Source organism: Erpetoichthys calabaricus, chromosome 5, assembly GCF_900747795.2.
Source record: "Erpetoichthys calabaricus chromosome 5, fErpCal1.3, whole genome shotgun sequence".
Lineage (NCBI taxonomy): Eukaryota > Metazoa > Chordata > Cladistia > Polypteriformes > Polypteridae > Erpetoichthys > Erpetoichthys calabaricus.
In genome coordinates, this window is record NC_041398.2 from 164,728,476 (window position 1) to 164,753,087 (window position 24,612).

At 39.4% G+C, this 24,612-nt stretch overlaps 1 protein-coding gene across 2 annotated transcripts in view; it reads right to left on the reverse strand.

Annotated features, from left to right (window-relative positions):
* prdm5 (PR domain containing 5) overlaps positions 1-24,612 on the reverse strand; it is a 295,484-nt gene that overhangs the window by 60,001 nt on the left and 210,871 nt on the right. For both annotated transcript variants that reach the window (XM_028802172.2, XM_028802169.2), the window contains one exon: positions 24,090-24,183. In XM_028802172.2, coding sequence (XP_028658005.1) covers positions 24,090-24,183 — 94 coding nt within the window. The remainder of the gene's footprint in view (positions 1-24,089; positions 24,184-24,612) is intronic.

Here is a 24,612-nt window from a genome sequence, read left to right on the forward strand (position 1 = left end):
GGAGAAGAAGTGTACTGGTGCCAATATTTAAGAATAAGGGGGATGTGCAGGACTGTAGTAACTACAGGGGAATAAAATTGATGAGCCACAGCATGAAGTTTTGGGAAAGAGTAGTGGAAGCTAGGTTAAGAAGTGAGGTGATGATTAGTGAGCAGCAGTATGGTTTCATGCCAAGAAAGAGCACCACAGATGCAATGTTTACTCTGAGGATGTTGATGGAGAAGTTTAGAGATGGCCAGAAGGAGCTGCATTGCGTCTTTGTGTTCCTGGAGAAAGCATATGACAGGGTGCCTCAAGAGGAGCTGTGGTACTGTATGAGGAAGTCGGGAGTGACACAGAAGTATGTAAGAGTTGTACAGGATATGTACGAGGGAAGTGTGACAGTGGTGAGGTCTGCGGTAGGAGTAACGGATGCATTCAAGTTGGAGGTGGGATTACATCAGGGATCGTCTCTGAGCCCTTTCTTATTTGCAATGGTGATGGACAGGTTGACAGACGAGATTAGACAAGAGTCCCCGTGGACTATGATGTTTGCTGATGACATTGTGATCTGTTGCGATAGTAGGGAGCAGGTTGAGGAGACCCTGGAAAGGTGGAGATATGTTCTAGAGAGGAGAGGAATGAAGGTCAGTAGGAACAAGACAGAATACATGTGTGTAAATGAGAGGGAGGTCAGTGGAATGGTGAGGATGCAGGGAATGGAGTTGGTGAAGGTGGATGAGTTTAAATACTTGGGATCAACAGTACAGAGTAATGGGGATTGTGGAAAAGAGGTGAAAAAGAGAGTGCAGGCAGGGTAGAATGGGTGGAGAAGAGTGTCAGGAGTAATTTGTGACAGATGGGTATCAGCAAGAGTGAAAGGGATCTTTCTACAGTCTACAGGATGGTAGTGAGACCAGCTATGTTATATGGGTTGGAGACTGTGGCACTGACCAGAAAGCAGAAGACAGAGCTGGAGATAGCAGAGTTAAAGATGATAAGATTTGCACTGGGTGTGACGAGAATGGATAGAATTATAAATAAGTACATTAGAGGGTCGGCTCAAGTTGGACGGTTGGGAGACAAAGTCGGAGAGGCGAGATTGTGTTGGTTTGGACATGTGCAGAGTAGAGATGCTGGGTATATTGGGAGAAGGATGTTAAGGATAAAGCTGCCAGGGAAGAGGAAAAGAGGAAGGCCTAAGCGAAGGTTTATGGATGTGGTGAGAGAGGACATGCAGGTGAGCATGTTGTTAATCAGTTTCAGCTGCTTTGGTGTTAATGAAATTAACAACTAGTGCAGTAGAGGGGCAACAATGAGACGACGCTCAAAAAAGGAATGGTTTAACAGGTGGAGGCAACTGATATTTTTCCCACCTCGTCTGTTCTGACTGTTTTTTCATAGTTTTACAATTGGCTATGGTCAGTGTCACTACTGGTAGCATGAAGCGATACCTGGACCCTACAGAGGTTGCACAGGTAGTCCAACTTCTCCAGGATGGCACATCAATACGTGCCATTGCCAGAAGGTTTGTGGTGTCTCCCAGCACAGTCTCAAGGGCATGGAGGAAATTCCAGGAGACAGGCAGTTACTCTAAGAGAGCTGGACAGGGCCATAGAAGGTTCTTAACCCATCAGCAGGACCAGTATCTATATATATATATATATATATATGTGTGTGTGTGTATATTATCTACATATTGATATACAATACATACTGCATATTTTGTAAATAAGGGCAAATCAGTTAGGAACATAGCTGTACTTTTTTTTTTTTTTTTTTGAAAGTTGGAATATACAGTTTTTTTTGAATTTCTAAGGTAGCTCATACCAGGAAAGAACCTAAATGCCTAACAAGTAGAGCACTTAAATCTTTACATCTTACAGTATAGAGAAGCTGACATCTAAGCTATTTTGGGAACAGAAGCATAGAGCTTAATTTATTCATCATCCAACCTGCTTAATTCAGTTCAGAGTCACCTAGGTAGAGTTTACCCCATCAGCAGACGTTGCAATACAGGAACTAATCCTTCAATGGCTGATTGTCAGTCACAGGGCACACTTATACAAGGTCAACTAAAGTAACATACACATAGTTAGACATATAAGAGGAAAATCTCATGTTGATATGTGTAGACTGTACAGACTCTATATAAGCAGTATGTAAGCTGGAATTTGAACAGGGACTCTGCATTTTGAGACAGCAGAACTAATATACTATGAATCTCTAACTGTGCCACCAAGCTTCAAGTACCAAGTATCAAGTATCAAATGAACATTGAAAATCAATTTAAATTTACCTCATCAAGGCAAATTGCAAGATTCACTTGGCACTGTTTTGCAAATACACAAAACTAAACTAGGTGATTTAAATGTTAATTTGTTTTTATACATATAATGCAAAGTTGACTGACTCATTCCTTCACTCACTCATCAACAAAACACTTTAGTTAAAAAGCTGAAATCTGGCACAACTGCACATCTAGGGTATTAGGTATGTGTTATAAAAGGACTTTTCGAAATGTCAATATTTAGTAGTAACACCCACACACAAAACAAAAAAACTGAATACCCCAAATCTCAAATATTCCTTGACAGATTTGATTGAAATTTGATGGTAGAGAAAAGAAAATTAGCTGGATTTTTTTTTAAAAATTTGCCACTAAATTTTAATTTGTCAATATTTATTAATTGTATGCCAACTTATATGCTCCATTTTGCACTGACAGGGGCTTTATGCAAATAAAAACACAGCAGAAGTGATTGACAACAAAACAATACAAAAGGGTGGATGGAATGCTGAAGAAGAGACAGTATCCTGGACAGGAAAAAACAGACATAATCATATTTAGTGTAAACAGTCATGTATAAAATGGAAAGAGAAACTTTACTGAAGTTCAAGAAAGAAACGAAGCTCAATAGTCAGCAAGCATGCTATAAAGCTCCAAGGAAGGTCACTATGGCTGACAGAATTTGCGTTGCTTCATTAGAAACAAAGAGGTAAAGGGAGAGAGTTTCGGCGAAAAGTGCCGTATTCGGATCCAAGACAAAGTGGACAGAAAGCATAATTTTAAACTTGACAGATACCTTACAAACTACTCCATTGTAATATATATTCCCACCCTGCCCTCCAAAATCATTTACATGCTCATCTGCTTACTCTGAACAGGGATATACCCTCCAACCTCTTACCACTCTCAAAAAATCTTTACATATTATGACTGATTGTACTGCACTTTAGTTCTGCAATACACAGAGGTAACACAGTATTAAACAGCTCAAAAGTTTACTTGTACAGGATCATCTGCACTCAATAGCGTGTAAGTCATATATGGGTTTAAAGCCAGCTCACTCACCCAGAATTTTGTTCCCTATTCCATGCAGACCACCTACGGCTACCCTCCTGCCTACTGTTCTGCTCCTTAAACTGTAGGGTCTGCCAATGGAGCAAAACAACTAAGAAGTTGTCAGAGTTGCTGTGTGAATAAAACCCTGACAATGAATAAAGTTACAATGCGATTTCTTTGTGCAACTCAGAAACCAAAATACGACAATGTACATTTGTATCTGCATATCTGAAAGAGGGACACAACCCCTGCCTCCAAAACAAAGTACTAGCAGTTACTTTCTTCTACTTCAAGCCCTAGAAAAAACAACCCCATCAGTAAACAGATTCAGTTCATTCCAAGGGATACTTAAATGTGCAGCCTGTAAACATTATTGCTGTTTGTAATAAGTTAAGTAAAACATAATTCAGTGTTTGAACTTTATTGTCTGCCTATGACTATGGCAAAAAAATACAAGCATGAGCATAAAACTGACAAAAAATCTGAAAAGAAACACTTGAGTAAACAATGTAAACAAGTGAAAATTGTACACATCTAATAATAATATTAATATACACTTGTGTCACATTATTCATACTGATTACGTGTTTCAATTCAAAACAATACACTTTCCGGTAAAACTGTTTTGTTATAACCATCAACAAAGGTCAAGTCACTAGGAAAAGCAGAAATTGATCTAATACAAGAATGTTTTAATCATGTGTAACTGTATATAGCATGTTCAAGAGTAAGCAGCCCCACTGACCTAATAATATGATTATTGCCTATTTGGTTAGTGTATTTATCTAAGGCAACTTCCAACATTTCAGTTACAATTTGTTACATTTCTTTTGTGTTTCCAATTGGAGAAGGTGAATTTACATGATCATGGTCACACAGTGTCAGTAACAGGATTTCAACCCACAACCTCCAGGATGTGAAGTCCTAGGTCCAAAACCTTAACCACTACAAAATACTGCTAATAATATTAGCATACAATAAAGTACTTGGTTATATACTATTTATGATGCATCCGATTAACTGATGGCACTATAACTAAGGCCCATTATCTAACAAAATTTACCAGGTAACACAGCTAGTATATATTTTATATAAACTTGACAGGTCATCTGCATAAAAAGTAAAGAGAAACCTGACAGCACCATAAACACAAAGTCAGTATTCAGGCAGTCTGAATTGCCATTTTAGAAATGTACATTGAAACCAAAGGTTTCTACAGCGACCCAGTAAATGAATGAAGTGCTTTATACCAAATGTATATGTCTATATTACGAATGTTCATTTTGGCACCCTCCACAAATTCCATTTTAAATCCAGGATGGCATTTTGCATGAAGGATAATAAATGCAGCAAAGATGGAATTAACAATGTAGTAACTATTGGAAGGGGAACACAAACCTTGCACCTTAGTGGTGGTTTTATACAATGCAATTTTTGCAGAATTTTAAATGAACAAGCACACAATTAAATACAATTTAATTAAAATACATTTTGATTTTAAGAAGTTTTCTTCAATACTTCAAGTTTCAGGTATCCATAAACTACTAAAAAGGCAGAACTTAATATATGTGACTAGAAAAGTACAACAGAGCAGGATTTTACTCATAACTTTCCAACTAACCTTTAGGAGACAAAATTAAACTGCAATGCAAACTAAAGCTACAGTGATAGAAATTAACCCCAGACAAAGACCAATGCAGCTTCTCAGGTGGTTGGTACTGTATATTATGAAGTACTGCTCATTTAAATGAGTTGAGATTGAGTTAACTATAAAAGTTATTCATGTAGAAAGTAATTTAGATACTACTTTTAAAATAAGACATCAGTCTGTAGCGGGGCTACATAGTAATAGTGTTGTTCAATGTTTGTACTGAGTGCGTTTTGTTTCCATTGTCCCTTTTGCTGTTTATGTGTGTGTCAGTGAATGTCATCCCCGTAGATACAGGGGGGGATGGATGATGGAAAGGGGCCGCAGCCCCAAGATGGAAAACACCTGTTTACAATCAATCAGTTACATCTGGCTTATTACTATATAAACAATTGGGAAGGAACAGACTGAGAGAGAGGAGAAAGACGGAGATTACATTTTCACGACAATGAACCAACTTTACCTGCTGTTTTCCACATCACGCTTTTGTAACCATTTTGTTTTTTCATTCTGCCGGACTTACTTCAATTCAATCATCACCAGAAACCCCGGGGTTGGACTACATCATCCACCATATGCCGAGGATTCACGGTGAGGTTGCTCCATTTTTTCCAGGAAAATCAAATGCATCACTTATCTGTTGACCAGTCATCCATATTCAGGACAGTTGTATGCTCGGACTCAAGTTCACTATCACTGGCATTTTCCGTATTCATTCATTGTTATTTGTATCTTGTGTTTGTTACATGTTACTGGGACAAGGGAGGGTTTGTTATTGTGTATATATAGGGTGTTGCCATATTGTTGCTTTGGTGGAGGGACATACGTATATATTTTTTCTACGTGGGGAATGTGCAGTAGTGTTTTGTTGTGTTCCATTTAATATATTCACTTATTTGACATACCTGCTTTTGCGTGCTTGTGTAAACCATCAATTGTGGGGAAACTTTTATTTGTTAGAGGTACGGCTTGATATACAAGATTCATCTCAGTAATTTATCCAGGCCACAGGTCTTGAAAGTGTAGCTGCCGGCTGGATAAGGGGTTGGCCGTTACATAAGTGGTGCCCTCTCTGAGGAATCTTTAAAAATACTATCGCTGTCTGCCTTTAAACATTATTCCTTATTGACAACATGTCTGTAGTGTGTCCCAAGCAGGACGACACCATTGCTTCGCCGCAGTGTGAGGAAGGAGTAGCCGGGGGGCAGCACGTCATGGTCAGAGCGTGTTCATCGGTGCAGGAGGTGGTGGATTCATTGCAGTCGCTGTACCTCGACGATCACCATGGACCTGAGGAGGAATGCCTGGAGGATGTCTCGCCTCTGTGGGAAGATTTGGCACAACAACTCACCTGGCTGGATAAGAAAGTCCGCGAGGTTGCTGAAAGTGTGCTTGGGCGCGAAGATGCCTTGCGGGCTCGGATCAGCAGCTTCCAGGAGATAATAAAAGAATATATAAATGATCAAACTAAACTCCTGGGGCGGAAAATTGTGTTGTGCCTCCAGTGGCGAGATCAACGCTGCCAAGAAACTCTTCAGGGGGAGGTCCGAAGGAGTCTCCAGAATTTACGTCAGTCACCCTGTCATTCCACGGTGTACGGGTCTCGTGTTATGGGGGGGGGGGGGGTGTGTGTGAATACATCAATCGGCCCTCTGTCCCTGGGGTGCGCCTTTCCTTTCCCAAGTTGCGGGCTCAATATACAGTGGCGTGAAAAACTATTTGCCCCTTTCCTGATTTCTTATTCTTTTGCATGTCTGTCACACAAAATGTTTCTGATCATCAAACACATTTAACCATTAGTCAAATATAACACAAGTAAACACAAAATGCAGTTTTTAAATGATGGTTTTTATTATTTAGGGAGAAAAAAAATCCAAACCTACATGGCCCTGTGTGAAAAAGTAATTGCCCCCTTGTTAAAAAATAACCTAACTGTGGTGTATCACACCTGAGTTCAATTTCCGTAGCCACCCCCAGGCCTGATTACTGCCACACCTGTTTCAATCAAGAAATCACTTAAATAGGAGCTGCCTGACACAGAGAAGTAGACCAAAAGCACCTCAAAAGCTAGACATCATGCCAAGATCCAAAGAAATTCAGGAACAAATGAGAACAGAAGTAATTGAGATCTATCAGTCTGGTAAAGGTTATAAAGCCATTTCTAAAGCTTTGGGACTCCAGCGAACCACAGTGAGAGCCATTATCCACAAATGGCAAAAACATGGAACAGTGGTGAACCTTCCCAGGAGTGGCCGGCCGACCAAAATTACCCCAAGAGCGCAGAGACGACTCATCCGAGAGGTCACAAAAGACCCCAGGACAACGTCTAAAGAACTGCAGGCCTCACTTGCCTCAATTAAGGTCAGTGTTCACGACTCCACCATAAGAAAGAGACTGGGCAAAAACGGCCTGCATGGCAGATTTCCAAGACGCAAACCACTGTTAAGCATAAAGAACATTAGGGCTCGTCTCAATTTTGCTAAGAAACATCTCAGTGATTGCCAAGACTTTTGGGAAAATACCTTGTGGACTGATGAGACAAAAGTTGAACTTTTTGGAAGGCAAATGTCCCGTTACATCTGGCGTAAAAGGAACACAGCATTTCAGAAAAAGAACATCATACCAACAGTAAAATATGGTGGTGGTAGTGTGATGGTCTGGGGTTGTTTTGCTGCTTCAGGACCTGGAAGGCTGGCTGTGATAGATGGAACCATGAATTCTACTGTCTACCAAAAAATCCTGAAGGAGAATGTCCGGCCATCTGTTCGTCAACTCAAGCTGAAGCGATCTTGGGTGCTGCAACAGGACAATGACCCAAAACACACCAGCAAATCCACCTCTGAATGGCTGAAGAAAAACAAAATGAAGACTTTGGAGTGGCCTAGTCAAAGTCCTGACCTGAATCCAATTGAGATGCTATGGCATGACCTTAAAAAGGCGGTTCATGCTAGAAAACCCTCAAATAAAGCTGAATTACAACAATTTTGCAAAGATGAGTGGGCCAAAATTCCTTCAGAGCGCTGTAAAAGACTCATTGCAAGTTATCGCAAACGCTTGATTGCAGTTATTGCTGCTAAGGGTGGCCCAACCAGTTATTAGGTTCAGGGGGCAATTACTTTTTCACACAGGGCCATGTAGGTTTGGATTTTTTTTTTCTCCCTAAATAATAAAAACCACCATTTACAAACTGCATTTTGTGTTTACTTGTGTTATATTTGACTAATGGTTAAATGTGTTTGATGATCAGAAACATTTTGTGTGACAAACATGCAAAAGAATAAGAAATCAGGAAGGGGGCAAATAGTTTTTCACACCACTGTAACATCGATGATGTCCTCAACTTTGTGGAAGAAGGGGAGGCATATCTGGCTGTTAACCTTTAAACCCCAGAAGAGCTTACGGGGGTGATAGGGGCCTCCCTCTCAGGGCCGGTGCAGAGCTGGTGGCTGAAGGCCAAGAAGAATATTCAAGACTGGGGATCCTTTCGCCGATCTTTCCTCACGTTTTTTTTTCCGGAAGACTATGAATCCGAACTGAAGGACAAGCTGCGCTCCATGGTGCAACTGCCTTCGCAATACATCCGGGACTTTGCCTATGAATATCAGGCTTTGTGTTTGAAGTGGCGGCCGGCTATGTCTGAAGAAGAGGTGGTCTGCCACATCCTTTAATGCCTGTAACCCGTGGTTAGCTGGGGGTCTTAGGGGGGTTGTGGGGTCGGTGGAGGACCTGGTGAAGGTGGCCTTGCAAGTGGAACGGGACTGGGGAAACTCAAAAATATACTAGAACAAAGTACAAGCCAGTACATGAGAAACCCAGCCCCTAAAATCCTAGCGAGCCAAACCTTGCCGGTCGGAAGCCGATCTCGCCATCATGCAAGCAAGTACGTCCCTCCTGATTGTCCCAGTGAAGCTGCTGTGGTGGATACAGGGAGCCATCACACCTTAATACGTTCTAGTATTCGGAAGAGGATTAGCCGACCGTCAGACAATTTAACATCTGCCCCGTCTGCCCGATTTGTATTGGCAGATGGGAGTGAACACTGGCCCCTGGGCAAAGTCCTCTTGAGGTACAGTGTACTCTCCACCACCTGGGAGATGGATACCTATATCCTGGATGACCGGCACCTGTCCGTCCCGTTACTCCTTGGGCTGGATTCTTTGACCATCATAAGGATGACTATCCATCTCAGTCCCAGGGGGTATACGGTGCTGGGGAAAGGGGTATGTGAATTCATTCATAAATCAAAAGAAGATCTGGGCTCAGAATTAATTGGTTTCTACACGACAGTGTGGAGCGAAGCAAGAACCTCAGCAGCAGCTCCTGTGGAGGAACAGCCCGAAGAGGTGAGTCCGGTGCTGAAGTAATGGGTCAAGCTGTGGACTGAAAAATTAGGAGTCGCCCGTTGGGTTACCCATGTGATCCACACCTCGGACGAAATTCCAGTAAGGCACAGAGCCTACCGCGTTTCTCCACTAAAGAAGGGCATAATTAAAGAACATCTTGATCGAATGCTTGCCGAGGGAATAATCGAACCATCCTCCTCCTCCTGGGCATCCCCTGTAGTCCTCGTGAAGAAAACTGATGACACATATCGTTTCTGTGTAGACTACAGGGGGGTTAACGGAAAGACGAGCCTGGACACATATCCCATGCCCCTGGTTCATGAGATTCTGGAGTCACTGCATGGAGCTGCAGTTTTCAGCACATTGGACCTCCTAGGGCTACTGGCAGGTGCCGATGGACGAGGGGAGTAAGAAGAAGATGGCAATCATCACCCCCGAAGGCTTGTTCCAATTCAAAGTCATGCTTTTTGGGCTTAAAAATGCTGGGGCCACCTTCCAGTGGCTCATGGAACAAGTACTGAGGGGGTTGATAGGCAAGATCTGCTTTGTTTATATCGACGATGTCATTGTTTACTCCCCTTCTATTAAACATCTCCAGGACTTGGACACCATCTTCCAATGATTTCATCAAGCGCACCTCACACTGAACACGAAGAAATGTACCTTCATTCAACCCCACATCCGCTTCCTCTGGCACATTCTTTCATCAGAGGGGGTCGCTGTAGACCCCGAGAAGACCTTAGCCATCCGGGACTACCCCACGCCCATGGATTTGAAATCTTTACAACGTTTCCTTGGGTTAGTGGGGTGGTATCACAAATTCATCCCCAGGATGGCTGATATAGCAGCTCCCTTGAACTATTTAAGGAAAAAAGATGTCCCGTTGTAGTGGACAACGGAGTGCCAGGACGCGGTCGAGCAACTAAAGAGCCATCTTCAAAAGCCACCAGTTCTGGCTCAGCCAGATCTGCAGCTCATTTTCCAGGTACAAACTGATACCAGCAACCTGGGGCTTGGCGCCATGCTCACTCAGAAAATCCACCAGGCTGAACATGTCATCGTGTACGCCTCTTGAGCATTGCACGGCACTGAGCTGAATTATTCGACGGCTGAAAAAGAATGTTTGGCCGTTGTGTGGGCTGTGGAAAAATGGAGACACTATCTGGAGGGGGTTGAGCTTGAAGTGTACACAGACCATCACGCTCTGACCTGGGTATTTAATCACCCGAAGACCTCCTCCCGTCTAACCAGATGGGTACTCCACCTCCAGTACTTTACTTTCAAGGTGACCTATCTGAAGGGCTGTGGCAATATCGTGCCTGATGCTCTGTCCAGGGCGTCAGAGCCACCGGGGATAGTGTGTTTGGCAGAGGCAAAGAAGATGGTCCTCCCTCTGCCAAGAAGCCTTCAAGACCTGGCTCCAACACAAGCTACAAGTCCATTCTGCCAGAACATCCGGGAGGGACTGGAGCAGCAGTGTACTGACAGGGTACACTTCGTGGACCTCCAGGGGGTTCTGTACAGGACCACTCCATCCTCTCTTGGGGGTCTACAACACCAACTAGTGGTCCCGAAAGAGCTCATCCCTGACTTCCTGAACTATTATCACGACAGTCCTTTAAGTGGTCACCTTGGAAAGACAAAAACTTTGTTGAAGATCCTGGGGGTTGCGTGGTGGCCGTCTGTCCGGAAAGACGTTTGCCACCATGTGAAGAAGTGCTTAACCTGTCAGCAGCTCAAAAACCCACCTGGTAAACCGGCAGGGTTTTTACAATCGACAATCGCTGATGGACCTAGGGAAGAATTTGGGAGTCGACCTGATGGGGCCCTTTCCTGTTACCAGCTCGAGGAAAACCGTCCTGATGGTGGTGATTGATTATTTTACGAAGTGGATGGAGCTGTTTGCATTAACGGATGCTAAGACCAACAAGATATGCTCCACCCTGAAGAACGAAATCTTCACCCACTGGGGGGTGCCAAAGAACATCGTTTCAGACCGGGCTCCGCAGTTCACAAGCTCTACATTGGATGAATTTTATACAGCCTGGGGAGTGAAGAAAAGCCTGACAACAGCTTACCATCCCCAGGCCAACATGACAGAGCGAGTGAACCGGACCCTGAAGAACATGCTAGCCTCCTATGTGGGTGAACGCCATCAGGATTGGGATAAATGGCTCCCCGAGCTCCAGTTTGCCCTGAACACCGCTGTGCATGAAGCCACAAGTGAGACACCTGCTTTGACTGCGCTGGGCAGACAGCTGAAGGGCCCGCTTGACCAACTCCTTCCCAGAGCCCCTAGTTCAGAAACCACCAGTTACAATAATTTATTTAAGGCTGAGGAATTGCGGCGGAGAATCTAACAGAGGTTGGTGAATTCAACATCCAGACACGCCAAGTTGTATAATGCCCGGCATAAGGAAGCGCACTTTCAGCCGGATGATTTGGTCTGGATTAGAGCTCACCATCTCTCGGATGCCTGCAAAAGGTTCTCCGCCAAGCTAGCGCCTAAATGGTTAGGTCCAGCCCAAATAATTTCTCAAACAGGTCCAGTTAATTTCCAGATTCAAAGGGGTATCGGCACTAACTCCAAGTTAGACACTATTCATGTGGCCAATCTCAAGCCGTACTTTGTCCCTCCCTTGTCCAAGATTTGGGGGGGGGGGTGTGTGTGTGTGTGTGTGGAATGTAGCGGGACTACATAGTAATAGTGTTGTTCAATGTTTGTACTGAGTGCGTTTTGTTTCCATCGTCCAGTTTGCTGTTTATGTGTGCGTCAGTGAATGTCGTCCCCGTAGATACAGGGGGGGTTGGATGATGGAAAGGGACCGCAGCCCCAAGATGGAAAACACCTGTTTACAATCAATCAGTTACATCCGGCTCATTACTATATAAAAAATCAGTAGGGAACAGACTGAGAGAGAGGAGAAAGGCGGAGATTTCATTTTCACGACAACGAACCAACTTTACCTGCTGTTTTCCACATCGCGCTTTTGTAACCAGTTTGTTTTTTCATTCCGCCAAACTTACTTCAATTCAATCACCACCAGAGACCCCGGGGTTGGACTACATCATCTACCATACGCCGAGGATTCACGGTGAGGTTGCTCCATTTTTTCCAGGAAAATCAAACGCATCACTTATCTGTTGACCAGTCATCCGTATTCAGGACAGTTGTATACTCGGACTCAAGTTCACTATCATTAGCATTTTTTGTATTCATTCATTGTTATTCGTGTCTTGTGTTCGTTACATGTTACTGGGACAAGGGAGGGTTTGTTATTGTGTATATATAGGGTGTTGTCACGTTGTTGCTTTGGTGGAGGGATATACATATATATTTTTTCTACATGGGGAATGTGCAGTAGTGTTTTGTTGTGTTCCATTTAATATATTCACTTATTTGACATACCTGCTTTTGCGTGCTTGTGTAAACTGTCGATTGTGGGGAAACTTTTATTTGTTAGAGATACGGCTTGATATACAAGATTCATCTCAGTAATTTATCCAGGCCACAGGTCTTGGTAGTGTAGCTGCCGGCTGGATAAAGGGTCGGCCGTTACATGTCAACAAATCCCAGAAATGTATATGAGGCACTAAGCAAATTCATGTTTCTACATTTGTAATTCTCAATATGGTGACATTTGCTTCAAATGTCTTAATAATTAATTAATTAATTAAACATTTTGACCTACTGTTAATCCATTCTCATTCAATTCCTCTTTAGTTTTACTCTTATTCTAATTAAAGAATCAGGCATCTCTGCCATCTACAGGGTTGATTTATATGGCATCATCAGGATGGGTGCATTGCATACTTCTTCAAACCTGTGCTTGTACCCCCCTTTCAATGCCCTTCTAAGGCACACAGCATACATATAGGGCCTTGCCTACTGGCATGTGTAGGACCTTTTCTGCTACCAGTGTGAATCTCTTCCTGCTTAGAAGTCATGTGGACTTAACTCTGCTATTTACCATTTTAATGGTACCCTGAAAACGTCGTGTCAATTGTTCATTTCCTCACAGTATTTATAAATAAAACAATAAAAGTATTTGTTTTTCCTAAGAAAGACGAATTTTAACTGCATTCTTGTTATTTATGTTCTTAATATTGTTTATATTGTCAATTATTTTGTTCATAACAGTAAAAACTGGCAAATCAATATATTTAACAATTCTATTCCTTTCAAATGGTTCAGGCAGAGTCTTTTAAAATAGTTCAGAAACTATTGCTAAACTTAGTCATTACACCTTCAAACCAATTCATTCTTCATAAAATAATAAAAAATATTCAGTAGGTACTAATGTTTAACTGTTTTTGCTTTGCTTAAAATTGCCATTCTTCATCCATCTTTTTAAACATTTTTTTCCCAATATACGTCATAATTGGCATATTAGCATAAGGTGCAGAAACTCTGTATATTAGTTACTCAAAGGCCACACACACTTACACCAGTCTAACTCTGAGGAACCAGTTTGGCAGTTTTTCACAAGGGTATGAATCGGCAAGATTGCCAGTGGTTTGCCATTCCTTGTATTTATAATTAAATTTAAAAACATTAACTTAAACTAGGTGACTTTTTTTAGAGGTTTGCAATTTGGCAAATGTTGGCATTTTTGATATATTTGTTTAGGAAATTGTCTTTTCAATGCCAAAGTGACTTCAGTTACCTATACAAGCTTTTCTTGTAAAAATTTAGATGAAGAATATGCAAAGATGGGCGGCACGGTGGCGCAGTGGGTAGCGCTGCTGCCTCGCAGTTGGGAGACCTGGGGACCCGGGTTCGCTTCCCGGGTTTGCCCTGTGTTGGCTGGGATTGGCTCCAGCAGACCCCCGTGACCCTGTGTTCGGATTCAGCGGGTTGGAAAATGGATGGATGGATGGATATGCAAAGATTTCTTTGGGCATTTGATGTTTTTGAAATATTACCACAGTTTTGGTGGCCAACTTTCCAAAATAAAGTAGTACTGCTAAGAAAATCAATTGTAACTTTTATTTATTCAATCCACACTGAACAATTGGCAAAATATTAACTTTACAACCACTGTTAACATATGGATATGGCAAATCACTAATGTCTTTAAAGAAAAACACTATCATATTTACTATCAGATTACTAGGAGAGCCTAGCCACAAGAAATGCACTACAAACAATAAATCTTTACTGCACCTACATTCTAATCAAAGCATATGCAATGACTTTTGGGCATTCCTGCTTGCAATATGTCCTTCTGTGCGACTATAATCAAAGGCTTACAATGACAGAAAATAAAGACAAATGTCTGCAGGAAATGAGGGTCTGCTTGTGTCTTCCTATCCCACACAATTCTTAAAATACCATGTCCTTTTTAATAATGAACGAAACTATTGCAAAACCCTGGCAAACATTTTTTCTTTGCACTCTAAAAATCCTTTTATATTTCATTCTAAGAAATGTAAGCATTTAAGAATGATTTCAAAACTTTGAAAATATAATAAAAGATGAATGTAACAACCAAGAAGAGCTCTTTACTACTATAAAACACTTTCATTATAGCAGCAAAAAAATCCAATCATGATTTATGATCTGCAAAGGTTACAAGGGCATCCTGTGAGTTGTTTGCTTTAAAGTTTTTTGAAGGTATCAAAATGCAGCTATTCAGCTTTTTAAGCCACAATGGCATTCCCACCCTAAAGTCATTGTTTACAACAAATATGCAGATGAAAAGACTTAAAAGGCTTAAAAGATATATATAATAAATTGATGTGTTTATTTTGATCCTAATCCTTTTCTTATCAGTGAGTAAGAGTTTACTTTTCAATGATGTTAAAGGAAAGGCTGGGTGGTACAGTTGTAGGATAAAGAGCAAACTGTTACAATTGTATATTTTACTGACTTTCATTCATCTTTAGCAGTAAACACTGAAAAAGTATATATTTAGCAGTATAAGTATAATTTGAGTGAATTAAATTGGATATTAAAAAGTCTGCACTTTATAGCCTTCTTTTACAGTAATGGCAAAACAGAATCCCCAATCTCTGAAATGTAGTCAAAGAAAAAATGCAAAGTCCTTGTCCTGTACAGTATAACTTTCTTTCTTGCAAGGAAAAAATAATAATAATAATAATAATAAACTAAGTTCATACATCAAATGAATGTAAATCATTTTCTTTTCATATTGCTGTGTAATGCTAAATAGAAGCAGAATGATGTTAGAGAGGTTACCACTTTTGTATAAAAGTTTCACAGTCTTGGGTTCAAATCCCATTGGTAGTCAATATCTTTGTGGATTGTGTGTGTGTGTGTCCCAAGATACACAAAGTATCCTTCGCACATCCCCAATATACAAATGTATTAGATCAACTGTCAACTTTACATTACCCACATTTAAGTGAGCGTGAACGTGCCTTGCAATGAGTGGAGACCTAATTCAGGACTGCTAGTGACAAGCAAGCTGCAGAATTTGACAATAAAAGTCCAAAATCATGTACTGGTACAAGCAGCCTGGAAGATGAATAAGTTAATGTAAACACAATATTACACAGACTGAACAAGCGGTACAATTATGTTAAACTAGTAAATCATGCAATTACTGTAGATAAACAATGGTAGAAAGAAAGGTAGAAATAAAGAAAGTAGAGAGAGAGAGAGAGAAAGGGAGACAGACAGAGAGAAAGACAAAAAGAAAAAACTTTTAAATTTTGTTATAAAAAATGTAATTTCTTACTATCAATTCTTTCTAATTTGAGGAGTCTGTCAAAGTTCATCAAATGATTTATATTCTTCCTTCAGGCATTTAAAGGGTATATTAACAGTATCTATATTCAAAGTTTACAATTAAACAGTGAAAACTGTGTGACCACCAAGATGATTTAAGAGCAAACTGTTACAAATCCCAGTTACCCTGGGAAATCATGAATTTACAGGATAATTCCATGCAAAGCCTTATTGAATTCCAAGGGAAACATGGCCTCTGTGTGTGTGCTGGTTTGTTAGTGGGAATGATGAATTACAGAGCCAACAGTAAAGCTCTGGTCTACTCTGTCCGCTCCATACATGCACCTTCATTCACTCCAAACCAATTCAAATGCCAGCTATTATAAAGCTTATTAATGATCATTCCTTTCTGAGTAAATGTAAGAAAAGGGTGTAAGGTGCAGGAAAAGAGGCTATAGGGGGCTGCAATACAAACACATTATTGTAAAATTACTGAGTAATAATTTATGTTCAGGACAACAGCATATACAAAAATCAATCTTTAAATCTGTATTTCATCTTTACTGGACATATTCGGTCTGATATAAAAGTACCCTCTATTTGCATACAAAACATTTTACATGACAATTCTGATCGATGATTTTTGTTTTGAAAATCCTTCTAAAATTAAATTTCTCAAAAATATTTTAACATTATACAATATTTAATTTGTGTCATTAAAACAAAATGTACATAAAAAGATTTATATTCAGAGTGGTCTGTTAACAAGTACTTTTTTATATAAACATTGACTTATTTAATAATGTTATAAGGATATCTTTTGCATTACCCGTTTTACACATAGGGCAAATCCACTTGTCTGCATAATCTTCTACAAAAATGACATAATTCAAGATGATCGTGGCTTGACCCTATCCAGATAACATCAGGCATAAAGCAGCAACCAACACTGGACAGGGTACCAGTCCATCACAAGGTTCACTCATGGAATACAAAATCACAAATCGACCTAATGCACGTATCAATGGGACATTTGAGAAAAACTTACACAAATTATGGGGCAATGGATAAACTCCACACACAATGAATAGATCAGTGAAAGAGTGGAACAAACTAACTACTGTGCCACTATGATACTCATATTAAAAGTAAAAATGACAATTTATAGTATACATTTTGATTAAGTCACTCGAAAAGAAATGGACCAAGGAAAAATGTCCCTGTTAAATGCCTCAGCTTAAACTTTTACTTATAGACTTTCCATCATATTTTTATCTAGGTTAAGAAAAAATGTTTCTAATATAATGTAAAACACACAAAATAAAATAAAGAAAATAACTATCTTATGTCACAAAAGCACTGTAAATGCATCTTCAAGAACAGCATATATAGTACAGTAATCCCTCCTCCATCGCGGGGGTTGCGTTCCAGAGCCACCCGCGAAATAAGAAAATCCGCGAAGTAGAAACCATATGTTTATATGGTTATTTTTATATTGTCATGCTTGGGTCACAGATTTGCGCAGAAACACAGGAGGTTGTAGAGAGACAGGAACGTTATTCAAACACTGCAAACAAACATTTGTCTCTTTTTCAAAAGTTTAAACTGTGCTCCATGACAAGACAGAGATGACAGTTCCGTCTCACAATTAAAAGAATGCAAACATATCTTCCTCTTCAAAGGAGTGCCCGTCAGGAGCATATAAAGTCACAGAGATAGAGAAAAGCAAACAAATCAATAGGGCTGTTTGGCTTAAGTATGCGAAGCACCGCGGCACAAAGCTGTTGAAGGCGGCAGCTCACACTCCCTCCGTCAGGAGCAGACAAAGAGAGAGAGAGAGAGAGAGAGAGAGAGAGAGAGAGAGAGAGAGAGAGAGAGAGAGAGAGAGAGACAGAGTTTGTTTTTCAAGCAAAAATCAATACGTGCCCTTCGAGCTTTTAAGTATGCGAAGCACCGTCCAGCATGTCGTTTCAGGAAGCAGCTGGACAAAAGATAGCAATGTGAAGATAATCTTTCAGCATTTTTAGACGAGCGTCCATATCGTCTAGGTGTGCGAACAGCCCCCCTGCTCAATCCCCCTACGTCAGGATCAGAGAAAGTCAGCGCAAGAGAGACAGAGAAAAGTAAGTTGGGTAGCTTCTCAGCCATCTGCCAATAGCGTCCCTTGTATGAAATCAACTGGGCAAACCAACTGAGGAAGCATGTACCAGAAATTAAAAGACCTATTGTCCGCAGAAATCCGCGAACCAGCAAAAAATCCGCGATATATATTTAAATATGCTTACATATAAAATCCGCGATGGAGTGAAGCCGCGAAAGGCGAAGCGCGATATAGCGAGGGATTACTGTATATCAAAAGATTTTTAAATTTGACACCATAGGTATTGCAAATGGATATTTATTACACCAAAGATACTGGATGTTAGTTACAGACATAAAAGAACTTTCTAGATTTATTTCTGTTTAAGACTGAGCGTGTGATTATTTCTTTGTTACATTGTTATCAATCCATCCGTCCATCCATCCATCCATTTTCCAACCCGTTGTTATGCACAGTTTCTTTAATCCTACAGATTTTTCCCTTGCCCTTCTTCCCTGAGAAGACAGATAATTCATAATAACCAAGCACAAATGTCAATATTAGATGCATCTGATGCATATCCAAATATGTTGCAAATGTACCTTGTGAACTGGAATGTTATCCTAACAGTAATCACACTTAATTCACAACATAAGCCACCACAAGAAACAATGGCCCATTTCATTCTTATAAAACTGTTTCTGGCTGAGATGATGGTGAAAAATGCACAATATTATATGGGTATCAATATGCTTTAAACATAAAAGTTTATAGTCTTTGAAGAAATGCCAGTAGATAACCAGGAGCGTTTTAGACCAGAACAGCTGTGCAGTGCTCCTCTGGCTTTTCTGTTCAAATGCTGTATTATCACAAACAAAACAGATTAAGACACTGTGAAAATCACTTTATATATTCTCCACAGCTACTTTCAACCACAAATCTTGATTTCTCTTGCCTGGCAGAGGATGATGTGTAAAACAAGACTGGCTTTGCTACAAAGTATTTAAATTGGAAAGTGAATGAGGCAGCTTTAACTTTCCTCTATGAAAACACAAGCCAGTTAAACAGCAACTTTATTGTACAGATTGAAAATCTTCTAATTTTTACTCTAATTCAAATTCTGTTCCTAGGTCACTACTAAACATCACAATATTTTAATTTACTAGGCAAACTAGATACATTGTAGTTATTTCAGATTAAGATCCAAATCATTGGCTCACTGAGAATTTCAATACGCATAAAAGTGACAAAAAGAAGCCTTCAGAAAAAAATATGCACATTAAAATCATAATAACGCTAAACTTGAAAAAGGAAATGCCATAGGAAACATAACTCTGACTTATCAAGGTTAAACTTTCAGCACAGATACTAAGGTGTGATTGATAGGGTGTTATTTAGTGATAAGAAAAGCAGTGAAAATGCCACTGAGGTAAAGCAGGACTAAGATAAACTTTAGAATATCTCAGCAGCTCCCCTGTTAACAAATAAAAGCTTCCCAAAGCAATAAATGGGGGTGGGTGTTAAACATTAGTAAATTATGTATGCACAAATTAAGACACATACAATGTGGACTCTGACTGAACTTTTTCAGCAACAGAACATAAAATCTTGCTGGCCTTAGGGTAGAGGGTACTATAAGCAACATTTGTAAAGATGGACTACAGAAGACTGATATACAAGGTAACTTCTGCTGGGAAAAAAAAAATCTATAAATGAAGATACCATGGGAAAAAAAGACACAAAATGCACAAGGAGTAATGCTATGAGAATGTTAAGCAGACATATATACAGTTAGGTCCATAAATATTTGGACAGAGACAACTTTTTTCTAATTTTGGTTCTGTAGATTACCACAATGAATTTTAAATGAAGCAATGCAGATGCAGTTGAAGTGCAGACATTCAGCTTTAATTCAGTGGGGTGAACAAAACGATTGCATAAAAATGTGAGGCAACTAAAGCATTTTTTTTAACACAATCCCTTCATTTCAGAGGCTCAAAAGTAATTGGACAAATTAAATAACTGGAAATAAAATTTTCATTTCTAATACTTGGTTGAAAACCCTTTACTGGCAATGACAGCCTGAAGTCTTGAACTCATGGACATCACCAGTTGCTGGGTTTCCTCCTTTTTAATGCTCCGCCAGGCCTTTACTGCAGCAGCTTTCAGTTGCTGTTTGTTTGTGGGCCTTTCTGTGTGAAGTTTAGTCTTCAACAAGTGAAATGCATGCTCATTTGGGTTAAGATCAGGTGACTGACTTGGCCATTCAAGAATTTTCCACTTCTTTGCTTTAATAAACTCCTGGGTTGCTTTGGCCGTATGTTTTGGGTCATTGTCCATCTGTATCATGAAACGCCGCCCAATCAATTTGACTGCATTTAGCTGGATTTGAGCAGACAGAATGTCTCTGAACACCTCAGAATTCATTCGGCTGCTTCTGTCCTGTGTCACATCATCAATAAGCAGCTAGTGTCCCAGTGCCACTGGCAGCTATGCACGCCCAAGCCATCACACTGCCTCCACCGTGTTTTACAGATGATGTGGTATGCTTTGGATAATGAGCTGTTCCACGCCTTCTCCATACTTTTTTCTTGCCACCATTCTGGTAGAGGTTGATCTTGGTTTCATCTGTCCAAAGAATGTTTTTCCAGAACTGTGCTGGCTTTTTAAAGATGTTCTTTAGCAAAGTTCAATCTAGCCTTTTTATTCTTGAGGCTTATGAGTGGCTTGCACCTTGCAGTGCACCCTCTGTATTTACTTTCATGCAGTCTTCTCTTTATGGTAGACTTGGATACCGATACGCCTACCCCCTGGAGAGTGTTGTTCACTTGGTTGGCTGTTGTGAAGGGGTTTCTCTTCACCATGGAAATGATTCTGCGATCATCCACCACTGTTGTCTTCCGTGGACGTCCAGGTCTTTTTGCGTTGCTGAGTTTACCAGTGCTTGCTTTCTTTCTCAGGATGTACCAAACTGTAGATTTTGTCACTTGTAATATTGTAGCAATTTCTCTGATGGGTTTTTTCCAGGTCTTTTATCTGCTTAATTGATAATGACATAACGACGGACTTGCCCACACCTGCCCATGAAATAGCCTTTGAGTCAATTGTCCAATTACTTTTGGGCCCCTGAAATGAAAGGATTGTGTTCAAAAAATGCTTTAGTTGCTTCACATTTTTATGCAATCATTTTGTTCACCCCACTGAAACAAACCTGAAAGTCTGCACTTCAACTGCATCTGAGTTGTTTCATTTAAAATTCATTGTGGTAATGTACAGAACCAAAATTAGAAAAAAGTTGTCTCTGTCCAAATATTTATGGATATTTATGTATATACAGTGTATCTCGCCTCATGTGTCGAGAGTATGCAGGCAGTTCCTGGAGGATGAAGGAATTGATACCGTTGACTGACCCCCACGCTTGCCTGACCTAAATCCAAAAGAATACCTCTGGGACATTATGTTTCAGTCCATCCAACGCTGCCAGGTTGCACCTCAGACTGTCCAGGAGCTCAGTGATGCCCTGGTCAGGATCTGGGCGGAGATCCCCAAGGACATCATCCGTCGTCTCATTAGGAGCATGCCCCGACATTGTCAGGAATGCGTACAAGCACCTGGTGGCCATTCAAACAACTGAGTATGATTTTGAGTTGCTGCAATGAAATGTTGGCAAAATGCACTAGCATGCTGCATCATTTTTTCACTTTGATTTTCGGGGTGTCTTTGAATTCAGCCCTCTGTAGGTTGATAATTTTCATTTCCATCAAGCGATATGGCATCCTTTCATTCTGATGTGTTTTCAAAGTGTTCCTTTAATTTCTGTGAACAATTTATATGTGTGTATATATATATGTGTGTGTATATATATATATATATATATATATATATATATATATATATATATATATATATATATATATATATTATATATACATATACTGTGTGTGTATATGTGTATATATATATTTACATATGTATATATATATATATATGTGTGTATGACAATATATATGTATATGACAATGTACCAGTAAAATTCAAGAACAGTACTAAAATTGCCAGAGAGCTGGCCGAATCCTGGTTATCAAATGAGAACGCCATCAATAGACACTTGGACATAAATCCAGCATATGCAAACTTAAGAAGAACATATTCATAATAAACAAGACTTTACACCCAATACCCACCTCATCCTGACCACACTGACTTAGCGACCTCAGACACCTATATCTATATATGTGTGTATATGTATGCATGTATGTTACTTCCCCTGTGTAGTCTGAAGTGTTGGCCAAGAAAAATGTTTATGTTTCCGTACAGAAGATGCATAACAAAGATTTGGGACGGGACCCAACAGTGACCTGTGCTAGGCATTGGTAAACAATGTGAAAAACATCCATGCGTTAAAAAAATTAAAATAAAAACCTCATATAACTTGTGTCCCATAATCCAAATGTCTGTTACCCTTTTTGTATGTGCAAAGTGTATTAAATGCATGCCAAGATATTACTAATACTTACTTCAAGAAACTTGGCATACAATATAAACAGGAATTGTGCATTCCCATAATACAGTGCTTTTGAACGGAATTCTTGACCACTGAATGACATGGAGAAGCAGATCTTCAATTCAAAAGTACTGTATTATGGGAATGCACATTTCCTGTTTATATTATATGCTGAGTAGCATTTAAAGGCTCGTAATTTTTATGGTTCCAATTTCCATGCTTCTTAATCATAACTGCATAAAATGTATAATTGTTGCTATCACACCAAAACTTAGCTTTGACATCCCAATTCTATTTAGTATTGTTTCTTTCACTCTTCTTTCTCTTGTACCTCTTTAAAAATTCTAATTCCTAAAACGGATCACTACTGCAAATATGAAGTACAGTACCACCACCAACACAAGAGCCCAGAACTATGAAATGGATTAGTCAACCAACCACTGAAAAATGAGTGTTACACTCTGAAAAGAAATGCATAAAACAACTCAAATATATTGCCAAGATTTCTTTCTTCATTGTACTGTCAGAGTAAGTGACATAAGGGCCAGTATTACTGGTAATTTTGTGAAGGACAGTGAAATTGGAAGTCACTTTCAGGAACCAATCAACCAACCATCATATATTTGCTTACACAGAGAGATGAATAATTACTTTGATGATGGTTTATGAATGGGTCAAATTACATACATAATACGCTAGTCTAAGGCCAGTTAAAAGGTTACATTAAATTAGATGACAACAATGTCCATTATACTACTGATATAATAAAGTTTCCCTTTGAAATATTTTCCCTGTTCCTCTATAAAATTACACCAAACTAAACAATATTGAGATATTTACTTATTTCATTCAACTTGTGTGAAAAGTTTTTTTTTAGGTAAATATATATTGCTTATGTTTTGACATAGAAAATCTTAAATATACTCTTAATTTGTATACATTGTCATGTGTGTGCACATGGGAGACAGCTTAAAGGCTTGGGTGATGAAATTCTCAGCTGAGACAGGAAATAGCGTTGTGTTTTGATGAGTTCCCCATTCACTTTTGTCATTATTCACATTATACTGTAAATATATATATATATATATATATATATATATATATATATATATATATATATATATATTTACATTATACTGTAAATATGATTCAAAAGATTGTGTGTACTTAAAGAAGCAGTATTTGAGATGTGCAAACATAAGGCAGGAATAAAAATACAGATACTTTGTTTTATCCTTCACTTGTTTTATGTCATTAAATATTATTCAGATACACAATTCCCACTTAAGAGATAAACAAAGAAAATGTTTTAAAATGCATGAAACAAAAACAAATGTGCCACAATTAGATCTCTGAAGACTAAATTTTATAGTAGATATCAATGGTTTATTGCCTTCTGAATACAAGCTCTACATCAATCATACATTATAGCAAATTTACTCACATAATGAAAACATTATGTATTTTTTTTTTTTAAGAAAAATGCAAGTCTTACCTGTATGACTCCTGATGTGAACTCTCAGAGTTCCATTACTTGCAAATTTCTGGCCACAGTATGGACATATTTTTTCCTTTTCTCCAGTATGAGTCTGTATATGTATAATAAAAGAAAAAATTTTAATACAATGACAAATATCCTTTTAAACTTGAATAAGACTTCATAACATTTACTATACAAAGCATATTTTCATAAGCACCATTTCTTACTAATTAATTTTTCTATTATTATAAAGATGACTTGCCTGGTGGACAGGGAGAATGTACAGTCATGTACCATGTCATGACAAAAACAAACTAGAATTCAGTTACCAGTTTTACTCGTGTACCACACGCCATTGTGTAAGACACGTACCCTAATTTTTACAAAGAAAATCACAAAAACCGTTTTGCCCCGTGTACGACGTACGTTGTGATTGTATAGGAAGCGTTTAGGGCATGTTTTCCACAAAATGCCCTTCTGTTTTCGTTGCATGACGAAACTTTTTCTTTCTCTCTCGCATGCAGTATACGGTATATAA